The following is a 17,629-nucleotide window of genomic DNA, read 5'->3' as shown; positions in this document are numbered from 1 at the left end:
TTCTGACCCAGCCTCAGTTGCCCCCCTCCTCAGAGCCATGCCAGTGACCTGGGGAACACAGCTTCGCCTCCACGCAGCTGGCGCTTGCTCACATACCACCTGCAGCGGCCTTAGCCAGACCTCAGTTTCTCCGTGTATTTATTAAGGCCCTCTCTCGTGTTTTATTTTATCTGATTTGGCTTTTTGTGGCTTTCCTTCCTTTTGTACTAATGCTTCTCTCTGATCTTATTTGCATTCAAATTACCTCGCCAGGTGGTTCACCAATCAGAGGTAAGAATGCTGTCCGTGCATCTCGCCACGCCACGCCTCGCCACGCCGTCACCACCACTCCATCCCGTCCCGTCCCGTCGTCACCTCCCCCATCCCCACCTCTCCAGCCTCCTCATCTCCAGCTCTGGCCCCTCAGCACCACGGCCACCACACACATCCACTCTCAGCCATCCCCTCCTGTGACTCATCCATTCCAAGTCTGGATTGTGGACATAACTTGGCTCATCCCCGCCTTGGGGCTGCAAGCCCACCGACCGGGCCTTCTAGGCCAGCCCCGCAGACAGAAGGGGCTCTGCTGGCTCCTGCAGGGAAGCCAGGCCCTGGTCTTCAAGGCTGGCCAGAGATGGAGAATCTTCCCATGAGGTGGGGGAGCATGACCAAGCCTTGCCTTCCATCTCAAGAACCTCCTTGGTCTTGGGGCCTTCAGTCATTGCTAGCTCCCCCTTCAACATCCAGCCCTGTGGTAGAGTGAGGCTCCTCCTGTAAATCTCTCAGTCCAGCAAATGCTGGGAAGGACTGGCAGTTAAGACTAACACAGAGGCTGGAAAGCCAACAGAAATCAACAGGATCCTGGGTAGCCTGATCCCCTGACCTGTGCTTTCATGCTGCAGGACCCTACGTTCAGGGATTCCAAGCCCAGACTGGACTCAAAGATCCACGAAGAGCCATGTTCAAGTTTGACTCAACTTCGTGTCCTTCGAAAACTCAGTTTTCTCTCAGAAGTCTGTTTCCTCCTGTTTAGGCTGAGGCCAGGGACCCACCTCATGGGGCATGATGACTAGAGCAGAGGGAGAGGATTGGGTATGGTCTGGCCCAGAGCAGACATCCTGTAAAATGGTGGTTTCTGTAGTGTTTGTATTCACATCGTTTTCTTCCCGCCTCTCAGTATCCTTGGGCACCTCTAGACCCTCAGAGTTCAGGGCCAGGCTGTTTTCAGAACAGAAGATGGGGCCAGGCCCCCACTGCTGGCTCATGGTGTTGGTTCCAGACTTGGGGGTTTCTGTGTGCAGTAGTCTCAGGGTCTGCGTGGGGTCCCCTGACCAGTCCTGGTTCTTAGTGCAGGGGAGCCTCCTCCTCCACCCAGGATCCCACCCAGGTACCACTTCCTGCTCTCACCTGTGGCACCAGCTTCCAGGACTTTCCTCTACCCTCAGCTGAACTGACCTTCGTACAGCCCCCTCTCCCCTTGGCCAGGGGCCTGACCCCCATCTGCTTAAATGAGCGTTTTCTGTGACAGCGTTCATCCATCCCATAAACATGACCTGTTGGGTGCCCGTCAGGGCTGTTCTCGTAGGAGCTGGGTATTTGGCATGTGTCCTGGGTCCTCATGCTCCCTGATGCTGGTGGGGAGGGCTGACCAGGACCACAGAGCAGGCCAGCCCTTTCTCCCTCTGCGTTGGGGTTGAGTCTAAGCATTGCTCTCCCCACCTCCTGTGTTCATAGCCCCTCCTGCTGCCCAGCATTTGGGTGATTAAAGAGAGGTATTGGGGTGAAGAGGCTGTTACATGTTACAGCTCAGACCTGCAGTGGGACCCCGCCCCCTGGAGCCTGGGCCCCGAGAGCTCCTCGTGGCTCCTGTCCCATTGGGTCAGGCGGGATCAGGCAGTTCTGTCTACGTCCTGTGTGGGTGTGACCGTCAGCCGGCCTGGGCTCTGGGAGGGGTAGGTCTGTGTAGGCAGGGGTTTCTGTCAGGCTGTGTCCTGTAGGGTTGTTAACTGTCCGTTGGAACGTCCTGTGTGGGTGTGATTGTCTGTCAGCTTGTTCCAGGGAGCGGGTGTTGCTTGTGCCTCGGGGTGTTCCTGTCACGATGGTTCGCCCAGTGTACCCTCTCCAGCAGCAGTGTTCTTAGGCGCTTACTGCCCTGGCTGGGGGTGGCCAAGTCCTGGTTTAGCCCCCACCCCCCACCTTGCCCTCGCCTTGGCCTCCCCTACCTGGTACCTGGACCTGCCAGGACTGGTCCCAGCCCTTTCCTCCGCCCTCTGTGAGGGTCATTTTCAGCGCCCACCTCCCACCCCCACCCCCAGGTCCCGGCTCCTATCTGTCCGTCTGCGGCCAGAGCAGCCCTTTTGGGCGCTGGCCCGAGTGGGAGCTGCAGCCTCCATTAGCCTCCTGAATTATGCAGGAGCCGCGGTGGGTCGAAGCACTTTAGCAGGGACCAGGCTGAGGAGAGGAGCCGGAATGGGTGGGGCTGGTGGGGGTGGAGGTGGGGGCGGGGAGGAGGGGTGCTGTGAGCAGAGGCTGCTGGGCACCAGGCCTGCAGGGCCAGCCCTTCCTTCCTGTGGGTTCTGGTGGGCGGTAGAATCTCAGGTCTTGCCCGAGGAGGGCATCGCACGCTCGTGGGTTCCAAGCTGCTGCCACCCACGCCTGGCTCCGTGATGCTCTGACTGGGGATGCTCATTAGCAAACAGGCTCCAGTACTATGTACTGGCCAGAGCGTGGCAGATGCTTGGTGGAGCTGGGGGATGGGGTGGAGCCCCTGGCCGAGCCCACAGGCCCGGCTAGACCTCGAGTGGGGAGGGCTTGCTATCTGGAGCATGACCTTCGGTTCTGTCCAGGAGGCCTCTGGGCTTGTCAGGGAGAGCTTCCCAGAAGCAGCACCTGTGCCAGGTGTGGCCCTGATGCCTGCCACATCTGGTCGACCTGAGTCTCAGGTGTTGTCGAGACCCCTCCTCAGGTTCCAGGCCAGACCGCCATCTCTGTGTCCCCACAGGTGCCTTGCAGATTGAGAGCAGTGAGGAGTCGGACCAAGGCAAGTACGAGTGTGTGGCGACCAACTCTGCAGGCACTCGTTACTCGGCCCCTGCCAACCTATACGTGCGAGGTAAGGACTCAGGTGGTGCCCAACCCTGCCTGACTCTATGGAGCAAGCCGCAGTAGCTGGGCTCGCTGCCCAGAACCTTGGTGTGGACCACTGGGCTGCCATGGGCCTTGTCTCTCCTCCTTTTCACCTCTCTCTGCAGCAGCCGTAGTAGCAGCAGCTCCCACTGGGCAAGCTCCTAACATCCACCCGACTTTGCCTTCCTCCCGCAGGCCCTTTGGGAACAGCCACTCTTGGGAGCATTTGTATCTCTTACAGGTCCTGCCTCATGGGCTTGGAGCCCCACGAGAGTCTAGAGCCTTTCGAGCAGACTGTGTGTGTGTGTGTGTGCGTGTGAACATATTCACACCTGCCTGGTCTTCCTTGAGTCTGTCCTGCCCGGCCCAGCAGGGTGGGCTTCAGGCCAGGTGTACCTGCCTTCTGACCAGGTTTGCCTTGGCGCTTCCTGGGGGCGGAGCCAGCTGTGCCTTGTCATCAGCCAGGACCCTTGTGTAGGGGGGTGAGGCCCAGGCAGCTTTGAGCCCCTGCAGGTGGGTACCTCATGCGTTTGAGGTGTTTCTCGCTGGGACTAAGCGGGTCACGTTTTCACAAGTCCAGGTGCCCAGCAGAGAGGGTCTGGGGCTGTTTTGGCCTCTCCAGTCTCTGTTATGCTCACAGCCCAAGGGGAACCAAAGCTGGCCACCTGCCCCTTCCTGAGAACACTCTGGGTTTTGTGTGCACAGTGTCCAGGAGGGGCCTTTGGCACCCCTCCTACCCCTACCATCCCCCCACTTAATCCTCCTTCACAGATGGGCGTCATGAAAAGTGAAACCGTCTCCCCTCGGGGGATTTCTAAAGGAAAGTGGATGCCGCTTCTTTGCAGTGATGATTTCATCACGCTAAGTGCTTAGTACAGCTTCACAGCGGGCGTTGTCTGCCTGTCCGCCCAGGCCAAGCGCGGGGCAGGGCGGACGCAGTGCCCTGTCCCACCTTTCAGGGCCACGTGGTCAGACAGACCAGAGAGAATTAGGCCATCAACCATGAGCTTATTAAGGGGCTGTGCTGTCAGGGCACAAGATCCCAAGAGGCCACAGGTGATGGGCAAATGGGGCTTCAGAGAGTGGCTGATGCCTCGTCAGAATTGGGGACATGGGATGGGAGGTCCCCATTGGTCCCCTTCTCAGGTGTTCTGCTCTTCAGGGCTCACTGGAGCTGCCCCAGGGCCTGTCTTAAGGAGCAGCGTCAGGGCATGGAGGCCAGGAGCATGCAGGTCACCCAGATAGCCAAGATGAGTATGTCAAATTGCACTGCCTTCCCCCCACGCTGCCCCCAGCGGAGCTTCTGACCAATGCACAAGGTCCTAATGAGTCCCCTCTGAGAGGAGCAACTGAACGACTCTCCTCAGAGACCTCCCTCCTCCACCCAGACTGTTCCAACTGCTGTGTGGGCCTGACCCAGCACTTCTAGAAGACCATCGTGTTGAGACTGTGGAGTTTCGAGGCCTCAGCAGTGAAGTCCTTCACTGCATGTGGCTGCACCAGGGAGAGGAGGGGCGGGCAGAGCTGCAGGCACCGTACTGAGGCAGGAGGCCCAGAGCTGAGGTGGCTGAGCTCCTCGTCGCCGTCTTGGCTGTGCAGCGTTCTCTGAAGTCACCGTCACGCTGGCCTCAGCCCGAGGCGGGACAGTGGGTCTCTTTGGATGAGCTGAGCTCAGCTGCTGTAGCTGGTGGCTCGGGCTCTGATCAGGGGGCTCTTACCTCCTTGTCTGTGGGAACTTCACTGTCTGCACATGATGGGCTCAGGCAGGACTCTTAACTGGTTCCTGCCATGGCCCATCCCCCACTCCCACGGGTCTTCCTGAACTGCCTTCCCGGGCCCATTTCCACAGGCCTTTTGGGCTGGGAACGTGGGTGTTCCTTTAGTTCTAGCCCCACTTGCTGCTGCTGCTGCTGCTAAGTCGCTTCAGTCGTGTCCGACTCTGTGCGACTCCAGAGATGGCAGCCCACCAGGCTCCCCCGTCTCTGGGATTCTCCAGGCAAGAACACTGGAGTGGGTTGCCATTTCCTTCTCCAATGCATGAAAGTGAAAAGTGAAAGTGAAGTCGCTCAGTCATGTCCGACTCTTCGCGACCCCATAGACTGCAGCCTACCAGGCTCCTCCGTCCGTGGGATTTTCCAGGCAAGAGTACTGGAGTAGGGTGCCACTGCCCTCTCGGAATCCTAAAATAGGGACAGCCTCGCTTTGGTTGTTCCTCGCTCTTACTGGCACACACACACATTCCTGTGGGGCCAGTCCTCAGTCCATCCCTAGGACGTGTCTGATAGCCAGGCCCCCACCTGAATCCGTACCCGCCCTGCTTTGCAGAGAGAGATTTGCCTTGTACCCCTAGGACAGAACCCTAAGCTGTGCTGCTAGGACCCTGGCATCTGGAGTCCACCCCCGCTCCTCATCATGGTCTTGGCGGAGCCCCTGCTTTCTGCCCCAGCAGTGCTGAGAGCCCCATCAGCCCTTTACTTTGCTGGGACAGCCTCTGCGGTGCTGGCCACCAGCTCTGTATCCTGAACCCCTCTTGGGGGTGGGCACGCATGGAGAAAGCCCCCAGTGCTGGCCTGTGCCCGCCTGCTTCCCAGCAGAGCGGTGGTAAAGCTTCCTTCCAGACAGGGCACCTGTCACCCTCCAGGCCAGTGGGAGGCCCGCCCTGGGCTCAGCCTTAGCATCGAGGTCAGTGGGGACACCAGCTCAGGGTTTCTCAACCTCAGCTCCAGTGACATTTGAGACCAAGTAACCCTGCACTGTGTGGGGCTGTCCTATGCATTTTGGGGTGTTTACCGACCCACTGGATACAATAGCACCCCCTGGGCACCGCTCACAGGGTCTCCAGACCTTGCCCAGTGTCACTTGGGGGAATCCTCCTCCCCACCATTACAAAACACTCTTCAGATGGACAGCCTCACTCTGGCTCTTGTCTCCATCCATCTCTAACTCTCTTCTGCCACGTCCACGGGGCCCGAAGTCATGTCTCCTCCTTGGATTTGGCTCCGGTGTCCACCTCATACCCCTCCTCTGTCCCACAGACTAGGGGCCCCCTCTCTCAGACCCTCAGTGGCTGCATTTCATAGGCCCGTGCGTGTAGAGCTCCCAGCCCAGTGCTGGGCACGCAGAAAGTGCTGGGCAGTCAGTAGCCCCTGCCGCCGCAGGGAAAACACCATGGGGGCTGCACCACCCAGTTTCGTCTGACTCTGCTCAGTTGCCTGCAGCTCCACCCACGGTCTAGCAGGCCCAGGCATGCCGGGTGGACCAGCCTCTCCATCCCACTACCTCCCCCAGTGACTCATTCGCTCCTTCCATCCACAGCGTCTCTCCCGTCTAGCTCTTAGGACGCACAGCTGCCAGGGACCAGGGAGGGGCCACGCTTTCCACCGAGCCTGGCCTGCTTGCCCCCGCCCTTCCCCACTTCTCTGCAGGGACCTGGCCGCTGGGCCGCAGCTGTCTGTAAACGGGGCGACGGCTCCGTGGCTTCTCCCCACAGGCTCCAGGCCAGCTTCCTCACACTCTGGGGCCGCGCAGCATGGGGCTTCCTCAAGGTAGCGGGGTTCTAGTGGCCCATGTGCCTCGGTGGGTTTGTGGGCTGGGTGGGCCCTGAGCTCAGTGAGTCTGTTTGAGCCTTGGGGTGCGCGTGAGGCATGGGGGCCTGCCTGTGCCACACTCCCACCCGTCCCTGTCCCGCCCTTTGGCACCCGGCACCTGCCGGCGGGACCCAGCCCTGTCCACCCGTGTCCTCCATGAGTCCTGAGTCTTTCGTGAGCGGCGTGGTCCGCGCGCACCTGTGGGCACGTGCGTGTGCGTGGGGCACAAGAGTCTTGTCTCGTTTCCGTGCTGTGTGGGCAGATGAAGGTTGGCCTGTTTTTACTCTCTCTGTGTTTCTCCTTGTCTTTTTTTTATTCCCTCCTCATCCTCATCGCACTCTGCCATCAACCCAAACTCTCATCTCTCAGATCAGCGAGAAGGTTGGTCCTTTTCACTTCTTATCCATCTATAGTTCGCCCATCGACGGGATGCCCCCGTCAGTAGGGACCAGAGGGCTTGGTCAGCTCTTCGGGCTCGCCCCAGTCAGGCCTGCCCGCCCGTCGGGCTCTGCACTCCCATTGTTCGAGCCGGCAGGCGGGCAGGACCAGGGATGGGTGGGCAAGTCCCCCTGCCCCGCATGTTTCTGCTGCTTGGGTACCTGACCACCCCACGTGTCTGCATGTCCCCTTAGCTGGGCTCCCCTGCTGGGGAGGTTGGGTGGGCACGATGCATGGCACAAGACTGGGCCCTGCCTTTGTGCCCAGGCCAGGCCAGCTGTCTGCTCCAGGTGGAGCTCAGAAGTGGTTGTGGACTCTACAAGAGCTGTAGGGCTTTATGTGCACCTGTGAGGCCTTCCACAGTTCGCCCCATCCCCCCTGCTTAAAATCCACATTTGCTAGAGCTCAGCTGAAACCGTTGGGAAGATGAAGGGGAAGGCTAATCTAGAATGAGCTCACCCCTCAAGATCCTGCAGCCCAGGGTGAACGTCCTCCAGGGTCTGCACTATCCTTGAGCACCTCCCCGAAGCTGGACGGACAGCAGCCATGCTGTGCCCACCGAGCTTAGTGTCGGGCAAAGGGTGAGTGGCATCAGCTTGGCTCACTGAGGAAGCGTCCCATTGACTGGTCTCTTCCCTCTCCGGCTAGATCCAGATGAGGGCCTTCCCACCTGGTCCAAGCTTCCCACCTTCTCCCAGACAGCTGGCATTTCCTCGGCCCCACACTGGGTGCTGGGCATTTGACCAGGAGCTCACATCTGACTGAGCGGTCAGCTGCTGCTTAGAGCCATGTGTGAGCCTCGCAGCAGCCCTAGCGTGGCCGTGGGTCGGGGAGGGCTTCCCGGAGACCTCGCAGCACCCCATTCCAGAGCAGTCTCACACCCTCAGGGCCAGGCCCCTACTCCCCGCCCTCGGTCCAGCAGCAGGGGCTGAGGGGCAAGGACACAGGCGGCAGTCCTTCCTGTGTCCCTTGGTCTGAGCCGTTAGAGGAGGCGCTCCCGTCCACTGGGCGAAGCCCCAGGGAGCAGACCCGGGCCACCTGGTGTCCTGTGCATTCTCTTTGTGGGTTGGGTTTCCTCCACGAGAAGAGGGAGCCTTTCGGGAGGAGGACTGCAGCCTTGGCTCAGATACCAGCCCTGAGCATCATCATATGCACTCCTGAGCTCTGGGGCATTTCAGTTACACCGTTGCGCTGACCGGGCAAATCTGCCTGGGGCGAGTTCAGAAAACGGTCATCAGCAGAGAGAGCCCAGCCTGCCACCGCCTCCCCCTGGGCCCCCTCCCCCGCCCTCCAGGTCCCCTTGTCCCTTTTCCTTTTACCATTCCATGGTTCCACCAAAAATAAGCATGTACACAAATATTTAATGGGAAGGCAGAAATGAGTTTCTAAATATTCCAGGGGGGATTTGCCGTGCTGGTAATTTGTTTGGTGCTGATAATTACATCTTACATTTTTCCAGCTTTACTTAAAACTGTGTGCCGAGTGCTCCGGCATTTAATTACTGCTCTGCGGCAGCCACAAGGTTATTTATTAAAGAGTTATTTTATCTTGATACGGTGGATCCTGCCCCTTATCCCCTCCTTAATGTTGTGTTATTTTCATCAGAGAAATTTCCGCGAGTGAATGCCGATTGCGGGGCTGCCTCCCCCCTGCGATTAGGCTGTCACTCCACTGAATGCCGATGCCTCCAGGCGCCGCACCGCCCTATTATAGGGGGTTGTCAGCTCAAATAATTAGACTTAAAAGTTACAGCTGAAATATAATCCAGAAATGGCAAGGCCCTGTTTTGGAAATTGTCTATAAAATGTCAGCAGTAAGGATGCTCGGGGAACAGTAATAGACCGTCATTGTTGGAGCTCAGGATTAGACCCTAAGTGCGTTTTTTCCCCAGCCCTGGTTTTTCCTTCCCTGCTGTTGCTGCTGTCAGTAGACCCGAGCCCAGGGCGAGTCCTGCCCCTTCTGGAGGCCTCGTGTCAGTGACTGCAGGGAGGCACCAGCCACTCCTGGCGCTTGGGACAGCGGGGTGACCATCCAGAACTCGGGACTCCACAGATACTCAGGGTCCCAGGAAGTGGTCACTTGCCTCTGTTACCCCCACCTTCTCTCTGTAGTCCTAGCCCCTACACCGTGGGGAAGATGAGTCTGCTCTGTGGCAAACCTGTCCAGGCTCTTTGTGTTGGCTGAAGCCCAGCAGGCCTGTGAAGGGACGTGCCCTGCTGGAGCGTGCCGTCCAGGAGTCCCTGGGCTTGAGGCCCTGCCCTGGTGCTAGGGGTGATCCTAAGGCTCACCTCTGACCTCTCACTCATCCTTAGCCCCTGGGGTTCTCCCTTCCACTTGCATCTGGAAGTGGGGAATTTAAAAATAAAAACAAACCCTTCTCAATGTTAGTTCCCCAAGGGCCCTTATTTCCTAGCAGTGGCAAGAAGACCTTGTCCTCTGGGACTGTTTGAGGTAAAGCCCGGTCAGTTTTCTTCACAGCTTAGGTTGAGACCTAAGGTTTATCCACCAACGACCTACTTCCTTCCCCTGGGGCTCTTTGTTCTCATGTCCAGGGACCTGATCGGGTCCCAAGATTCTGCCACTGACCACCATCAAGCTGGCAGGTGTGTCCCTGACACAGGCTTGAGGCCCATCCTCATGCCAACTGGAGAGTGTTCTCCCGGCAGCCTCAAGAGACCCAGAAGCTTCTTCATGGAGCCACCTGGGTCTCTCTTTTCACCCTGTGAGCCAGGGTTCAAAGGGCCCTGAGCTTTTCATCCCATGGACCTGCTTCCAGTACGTGTACAAACACGTCCCTGAGTGTCAGCTGTCAGTTCCCGCCTCTTTAACTGGGAGGTGCTGGCATCCACAGCGTGGAAACCCGCAGCCCAGAGGAGGTGCCCGAGAGTGGTTCTCTTCCCCCCCCGACCCATTTGGATGCCCATGAACAAGGAGGAGACGGGGAAGCCACTGGCAGAGGGGAGAGGCAAGGAGAGAGTTGGTCCATTAGGACCGCGGAGCCTTTTTGCCTTAGCCAGGCTACAGAGGGGAGAGGCAAGGAGAGAGTTCGTCAGTTAGTGAGCCTTTTTGCTTTAGCCAGGCTACATCTCCACCAGCGGGCATGCCGCTCCTCATGACCTGTGCCCCAGGTTTAGCACCAGAGCCCAGGGAGTGCCTGCACCATGTCCGAGCCTCCCATCCTCACCTTTTGCTGTTTGTGGGGAGTGCTCAAAGGAAGCTCTTTGTTGTGGCTTTCTCCTGCCAGCCGTGCCCCCGGGGCCCACCTGCGCCCCTGCCACACAGTGCTGCTCTGCCACCCAGTGCAGACTCCCGGCTTTAGGACAGATGACAGAAGCCCACTTCTATCAGCTTAACGCCAAACACGGAAACTCTTGTCTTACAAAACTGAAAGTAGAGAAGTAGATTTGGCGTCAGGCAGGGCTGGATCCAGGTGTTTAAACAGTTCGGTCAGGCATTCTTCTGTCTCTGTCTCTACTTCTGCTCTCCTCAGTAGCTCCTTTGTTCTCAAGCAGGTCCTGTCGAGTGTTGTGAAAGGTGGTCCCCAGCCTCCCACCCCCCAGGTTAGAGACCAAAAGTGGAGAGGAAAAGCCACATGTCTTAATAGTTTTCGCAAAAGGCCAAAGGTTCTACCTCTCGAGCCACATCTGGGTCACATAGCCCATGAACCAAAAATGGGGGCTGAGATGGTTCTCCTAAGAAGATAGGGATGCCAGTTCTGGGAGGAGACACGCTGACACCCCAGTGAGCGCGGGGCACCGAGGGAAGTAGACGTGGCCCCTGGCGCTGGCCGTGGCGCTGGCGGTGCTTTGGCTCTGACTGGAGGCCTCGGAGGGAGGCAGTGTGGGCACAGTTGAGGCTGAGTAAAGTGAGGGCTGAGGAGTCATTCAAAGCTCCGTGCGAGAGTAACGGGCAGGTAACGTGAACAGATAAGGATTTGTGCCGGCTGTTTGTGGAGGGCCAGTGACCGGGTCGGGGGATGACCAGAGCAGGAGGAGCAATGGAGAACACAGCACAGCAATCCAGGGAAGGACGGTGGCTTGGACTTTGGAAGTGGCATTCACCTGTGGACTTGGCAAGAAATTAGAGTGTTGGAAAGCTATTTTAGGTGGTGCTTTAGCAGGACCTGGTGATTTGCTGGATGTCTGGTCTGTGGGTTGCAGCTTTGACCTCTGTGTAATGAGGTCACAGGTTGGACCAGGTGGTGTCTGCAGTTACTTCCAGCTTTGATTCCATGCTTTTGGGCTGAGCGAGCAGCAGTCTGGCATCTGTGGTGGAGGTGTTCCCGATGTAGCACCATGGGTCCTTTGCATGCCTGGGCTCCGCAGCAAGGACCCTCAGAGACCTGCACCCTGAGTGATGCCCTCTGGGTCTAATCTTAGCCTCGCTGCCTGCCTTCTTCAGCCCTGCGTGTAGGGGTGCCCAGGAAGGACACACCCCAGCCTCTGCCCACCAATTGCATGCCCTGTTTGCATGCCAAGCATGTCTGCCCATGGCTAGGTTTTGCTTGCCTTCCCTCCTTCTGCATGTTCCGAATGTCTTTACCAAGCTCGAGACTTTGGCAGGCGGGGTGGGAGGGGGGTCCAGGCTGCACCTTGAACTGAGAAGCACAGAACAGCTTCTTTCCCGGGGAGCCCAAGGTTGGAGGATGTGGCCAGGCACAGCCACCCTCCCCCTTGAGACCCTGTCCATTGGTGCCGAAAGCCGTCTGCTTGGCACCCTCATCATGTTACTGCCATCGTCATGCCCATCCTGCCCGCGGACCACGTCCCTGGCCCGCCCAGAACTCTGGCCCCTGTCCAGTCCTCCTGGAAGCAGCCCCTTCCTTGGGTTCTCAGGCTCTGCCAGGCTGAGGTCCTGGGAGGTGGTCCTGCTGCGGCCCTTATCTCTTCCCCGGGGATCACGGCCTGGAGGTGGAGGCAGTGGCCTCAGAGAAGGTGGCCACGTCACTTCCGGGCTGACCTTCTGCCCTGCCCGAGTCCTGCTCTGAGGACCCTCCACCCTAGGGTGCCTGGATCTCTCGCGCTAGTGCCCCAGCTGGCCCTGCTGGAGACCCTCCTTGGTGGGGGCAGGGGTGGGAGCAGGTAGAGGCGGGCACTGGAGAGCAACCTGGGATGTGGCCCCTACAGGCCTTGCACTGATTCCCCTGTGATCCTGGGCCTCAGTTTCCTAGGCTGTAAAACGGGAGCTTGGTTGCAGAATCTCTCGTGTTCCAGACAGTCCCTGAGAGCGGGGGCTATTCTGGCCCCAAAGCAGAATGGGTGGGGGTCAGCCAGGGCCCAGGAACCCCACCCCTTGGCTCTGACGAGAGGGGCTTCTTGGACGAGGGGCCCCTGCCCTTCCACCCGCACACGTGCCCTGCCCGGCCTGTGAGCGCCTCTCTCCCTCCTCCCGCAGTGCGCCGCGTGGCTCCGCGTTTCTCCATCCCTCCCAGCAGCCAGGAGGTGATGCCAGGCGGCAGCGTGAACCTGACGTGTGTCGCCGTTGGCGCACCCATGCCCTACGTGAAGTGGATGATGGGGGCCGAAGAGCTCACCAAGGAGGATGAGATGCCGGTCGGCCGCAATGTGCTGGAGCTCAGCAACGTGGTGCGCTCTGCCAACTACACTTGCGTGGCCATCTCCTCCCTGGGCATGATCGAGGCCACGGCCCAGGTCACTGTGAAAGGTGAGCCTCACTGGTGTGCTGGCCATGGCCTGTGGCCTTCCCTGGACTGGGCAGGGAAGGGGGGCATGACTGCTGGGAGATGGGTGGGGCTGAGGGTTGTTATCCTGCTGGTGCCTGGCCCTGGGGTTCCTCCTGGCCCTCAGTGGTGGACGGAAGGCTTTCTGTCAGAAACTGGCTTAAATATTTGAGCTAACAGGTGCTAGGTCCCTGCAGGGCAGATGCAGTGCTGGTTAGGAAGCACAGGTTGTATTGTTCAGGTGGCGTCACCCTGGCAAACAGATTCTCTTGTTGTTCCCATTTTATAAGTTAGGAAACTGAGGCACAGAGTTACAGGGAAGTAAATGATGGAGCAGGGACTTGAACCCTGGGGGTCTGAATCCACCACACACCCCTCTAACCATAGAACTGGACCCTCAGCTTTCCCAGCCTCCCAGAAAGAAGGATGGGAAACAGTAGGCAAGGCAGGTGGGTTCTCTCTGCCCTGGCCCTAGGACAGCCACATGTAGACCAGACTCCTTGGGGTGCTCTGCTTCCAGTCTCCCCTCTGATAACACCCCCCATTCTGCAGCATGAGTCCTCTGTTTAACAGAGCAGCATCATGTTATAGAAGGGAGAAACACCCTGCATTGGCTTCTGACTGCTTTTAAGATAAAGACCAGGATCCACACGGCTGTGACCTGAGCAGGCTGACAGTCCCAAGTGTCACCTGCCCTCACCCCACCCTTGCTGTCACTGGCTCCACCTCGCTCCCCAGGTCTCAGTCCTGGGAAGCTTTCCCCAATCACCCCATTCAGGGACGCCCTGGACTTTTCTCCAACTCAGCACCCTGCTTTCTGCTGCATTACGCATACCAGAGCCATGATCATTGCTCGCTGATCGCTTCTCTCTCTCACTGGTGTATGAACCCCATGAGTGCAGCGACGTGACCGTGTAACAGCGCGTCCTCAGCCCTAGCACAGTGCCTGGCACCCCAGCAGCACTCAGTTTGTGAGTGCCTGTTGTTCGGGGATTGGCTGTGGACCTGGGACTTCTCCCCTCCTTTTGAGCCAAGCCATGGTGTCTGTGGGGCCGGCAGCCCCATCCGTCTCTCTCAAATCCAGGACCATTCCCTGAGGAAATCCCTTCCCTCTCCCCGCCCCTATTACGCACGCTTGCCAATGAGTGAGCCCAGATGCACTGCAGAGGCCTGTGTGTCTCCCATCTGCACGGGCCCAGGCAGGCCACCTCTGGGTCCGTTTGCTCAATGAGCCACCAGGGCTGGTGTGAGGTCCAGGGAGTCCTAGAAGTGACTTAGGTGGACACCGAATGACCCAAGGCCCCTACAGGCACTGAGGGGCCTGGCCACCAGCCCCCGCTACCAGACCTCAGTGGTCATCGGGGGCTTTTCAGGCGATCTTTGCAGGGGAGGGCTGTGGGGGGCGGGGTCAACCACACTCTGGTTGGATGAACGCCAGGGCAGGGTCAGCTCCTGGGGTCGTGACCTCAGGCAGCCCTGAGCCTTCCACTTTGTCCCCAGCCCTGCCGAAGCCTCCGATTGACCTTGTGGTGACAGAGACAACTGCCACCAGCGTCACTCTCACCTGGGACTCTGGGAACTCAGAGCCTGTGTCCTACTATGGCATCCAGTACCGCCCAGCGGGCGCGGAGGGCCCCTTCCAGGAGGTGGACGGCGTGGCCACCACCCGCTACAGCATCGGCGGCCTGAGCCCTTTCTCAGAGTACGCCTTCCGCGTGCTGGCGGTGAACAGCATCGGGCGCGGGCCGCCCAGCGAGGCGGTGCGGGCGCGCACGGGGGAGCAGGCGCCCTCCAGCCCCCCGCGCCGCGTGCAGGCACGCATGCTGAGTGCCAGCACCATGCTGGTGCAGTGGGAGCCGCCCGAGGAGCCCAACGGCCTGGTGCGGGGCTACCGCGTCTACTACACCCCCGACTCCCGCCGCCCTCTGAGCGCCTGGCACAAGCATAACACGGACGCCGGGCTCCTCACCACCGTGGGCAGCCTGCTGCCTGGCATCACCTACAGCCTGCGCGTGCTGGCCTTCACCGCCGTGGGTGACGGCCCCCCCAGCCCCACCATCCAGGTCAAGACGCAGCAGGGAGGTAGGCGCAGGCCAGGCTGGGTGGTACCCCTCCTCCCTCGGGCCTTGAGCTGGGGGGTGGGGGGGGGCAGTCTTTGGGATGATGAAAGCCCGTATCTGCACACACGGCCACTGGGGAGGCAGGGCGGGGGTGGGGTGAGGCCCTGCCTCCTTCCACTGGGGGCCCCTGCCCTTGGGGGATTGGCGAGGCTGATGGCACCTGGCTGGGGTGTTGCAGTGCCTGCCCAGCCCGCGGACTTCCAGGCCGAGGCGGACTCAGACACCAGGATCCAGCTCTCGTGGCTGCTGCCCCCGCAGGAGCGGATCGTCAAGTATGAGTTGGTGTACTGGGCGGCAGAGGATGAGGGCCAGCAGGTGAGCACCCAGCAGTGTGGAGGGAGGGGGGCTGCTCCCGGTCCCTGGGGGTCTGTGCTGGGCTCTCCCAGGCAGGCTTTCCTGGATTCTGGGGTCATGGGGACACAGCCCCGAGGCTCTGGGACCCTTGCTGGCCTGTGTGGTCCTGTAGTCTTTGTCACCCCTGTGCTGGGGACAGAGCTCCTAAGTCCGTCCTGGGTCTCCTCAGCTCTGTGGCTCTCATGGCACCAGCAGAGCCCTCAAGTTCCCCAGGCCACCATGTCCGTGGTGTTCCCATGCCCATGTGGTCAGTGAGGTGCCCTTGCATGGGCCACGTGGCCACATGGCAGGGAGCCAGCCCTGCAGCTACCGTGGGTCCGCAGGGATCAGCCACAGCCCCTGTTGGGGGTGACCTCTGAGTGACCTTTGAGGTCAGGGTGGTCAGTGAGTGCTCTTTGCTCTTCCAGCACAAGGTGACCTTCGACCCCACGTCCTCCTATACTGTAGAGGACCTGAAGCCCGACACACTGTACCGCTTCCAGCTGGCCGCCCGCTCTGAGCTGGGGGTGGGAGTCTTCACCCCCACCATTGAGGTTCGCACAGCACAGTCCAGTAAGTGTCTCCCAGAGCCACGGCTGCTACAGCTGGGCGGGTCACGGACACACACACACACACACCCTTTCCCCTCGACCAGGCGGGTGGTCAGTTCCGCTGGGCCCTGGGCTCAGTCTGGATCCCAAGTGAGGGACAGGTAAGTGCCCTCTAGTCTGCATCCGGGCGGCTGCTGCCCTCGCTGCTCTCTGCCCACCTCCTGCCTTCCCTCAGCCCTGCCCCCGCCCAGGTAAGTCCTGTGTCTCCTCCCCCACCTGCTCTGTGCTGGTCACATTAGCCCACAGCCACCCTCCATGGAGGGACCACTGTGCTCGCTGTGTTTCCGACCTGCTCCAGCGGCGTCTTCCCTCCTGTATCCCCACATCTCATCTCCCTGTTACCCATATTCCTGCCTCCTGCCCCCTGCCCCCTCCACGAGAGTCCAAGTGAGCCAGGCAGTCTCACTGAGCCAGCTGCACGGGGGAGAGATGAGGCCGCACTGGGACCGTGTGGCACTCGTGTGTTGGACTGTGCATGAGGCTGTGTGTGTACGCATTTAGGAGTGCTGCGTGCTACTGTGTTCCTGCGTGAGACTGATGCCGTGAATGTGTCCATGTCTGAGCACCCAACTGTGCAGCCCCTGAAGGTGTCTGTCACCGTGGCTGGGTCTGGGTGTGTCCATTGGCTGTTCTTAGGATTGGGACCCAACCAGTGTGTCTCAGGTGTCTGGCTCTCTGCACCTCTCCCTCCCGGTGACAGATTGCGAGCCCATGGGCTCTCTACTCACATGGCCACAATGAGCCATCATCTGTAAGGTTGGCCTGTGATAATGGGGCCAAGTATGTGTGGCTGGTTGGGGTCGTGGCATTGAGACAGCACGTGTGATGACATGTGATGGTCCTGTGAGGCCCCTTATGTCACATGGGATTGTGTTAATGTGCCGTGTGTGACTTGGTGTTCCTGGATTCATTCTACAAGCACTTGCCACACTCCTGCTGGGGCCCATGCACCCTGCTGGGAGTAGCACAACCATGACGTGGCCTCTGCCCGTGGGGGTCCTTGTCTAGTGGGGAAGACAGACATTAAACCCACAATTACCCAAATGAGCTTTTAATTATATTTGTGTAAAGTGCCATGGAGGAAACAAACAGTGGAGAGAAGATGTGACGGGAAGCTGGTGTCATCTGAGGAGTCAAAGGGGCTTCCTTGGGTGACACGGAAGCCCTAGGCAGGGGGTCAGCAGGTGCCAGAGACCTTGAAGCAGGATTGTGGTCAGGGCGAGCAGCCAGCCAGTATGGCCAGAGCAGCCCCCGGACAACAGCATCAGGGCTTTGGGGACAGGAAACAGGAGAGCTGCTGCCTAGCTAAGGGTGAGAACGCGCGGAACAGCCCAACAGCACGCAGGAGACAGGAGAGGCTGTGTGCGTCGTTCTAGGTAAGTGGTGGCGGCTTAGGGGAGCTGGAGGTGGGGGTTGGGGGTGGTTTTGAGAGCTGTCTGGGATCCCGCTGGCCAGACTTCGTGACAAATTAGGTGTGGGGGTGAGCTAAGGGAGAGGGGTGCCTCGGGTGCAGCCTTGTACATGGTGTGCAGACCTGGGAGGAGAGTGGTGCTACTCACTCCCTGGGATGGGAAGTGAGACAGAAGCAGGCACGAGGGGCACACCTGGTGCCGAGGCCCCCAGGCTCAGGAAGCTGTGTGCCATCCGGGCACTGATGCTTGGCAGGTGGCCAGGATCCAGAGCTGGGGCTGGAGTTCAACTGAGAAGGAGGACCAGGGATGGGAGGGACTCCAGGAGATGGCGGTGTCTTGGAGG

The 17,629-nt window shown here is 59.6% G+C and overlaps 1 protein-coding gene across 3 annotated transcripts in view; it reads left to right on the top strand.

The window, feature by feature from the left end:
- Positions 1 to 17,629, top strand: part of PTPRF (protein tyrosine phosphatase receptor type F) — a 79,455-nt gene that overhangs the window by 36,156 nt on the left and 25,670 nt on the right. For all 3 annotated transcript variants that reach the window (XM_044945133.2, XM_025288930.3, XM_044945134.2), the window contains 5 exons: positions 2,981 to 3,091; positions 12,525 to 12,794; positions 14,311 to 14,892; positions 15,109 to 15,245; positions 15,692 to 15,836. In XM_044945133.2, coding sequence (XP_044801068.2) covers positions 2,981 to 3,091; positions 12,525 to 12,794; positions 14,311 to 14,892; positions 15,109 to 15,245; positions 15,692 to 15,836 — 1,245 coding nt within the window. The remainder of the gene's footprint in view (positions 1 to 2,980; positions 3,092 to 12,524; positions 12,795 to 14,310; positions 14,893 to 15,108; positions 15,246 to 15,691; positions 15,837 to 17,629) is intronic.

Source organism: Bubalus bubalis, chromosome 6 (assembly GCF_019923935.1).
Source record: "Bubalus bubalis isolate 160015118507 breed Murrah chromosome 6, NDDB_SH_1, whole genome shotgun sequence".
Lineage (NCBI taxonomy): Eukaryota > Metazoa > Chordata > Mammalia > Artiodactyla > Bovidae > Bubalus > Bubalus bubalis.
Note: the sequence above shows the minus strand (reverse complement) of the source record. Positions and strands in the feature narration are given on the sequence as shown.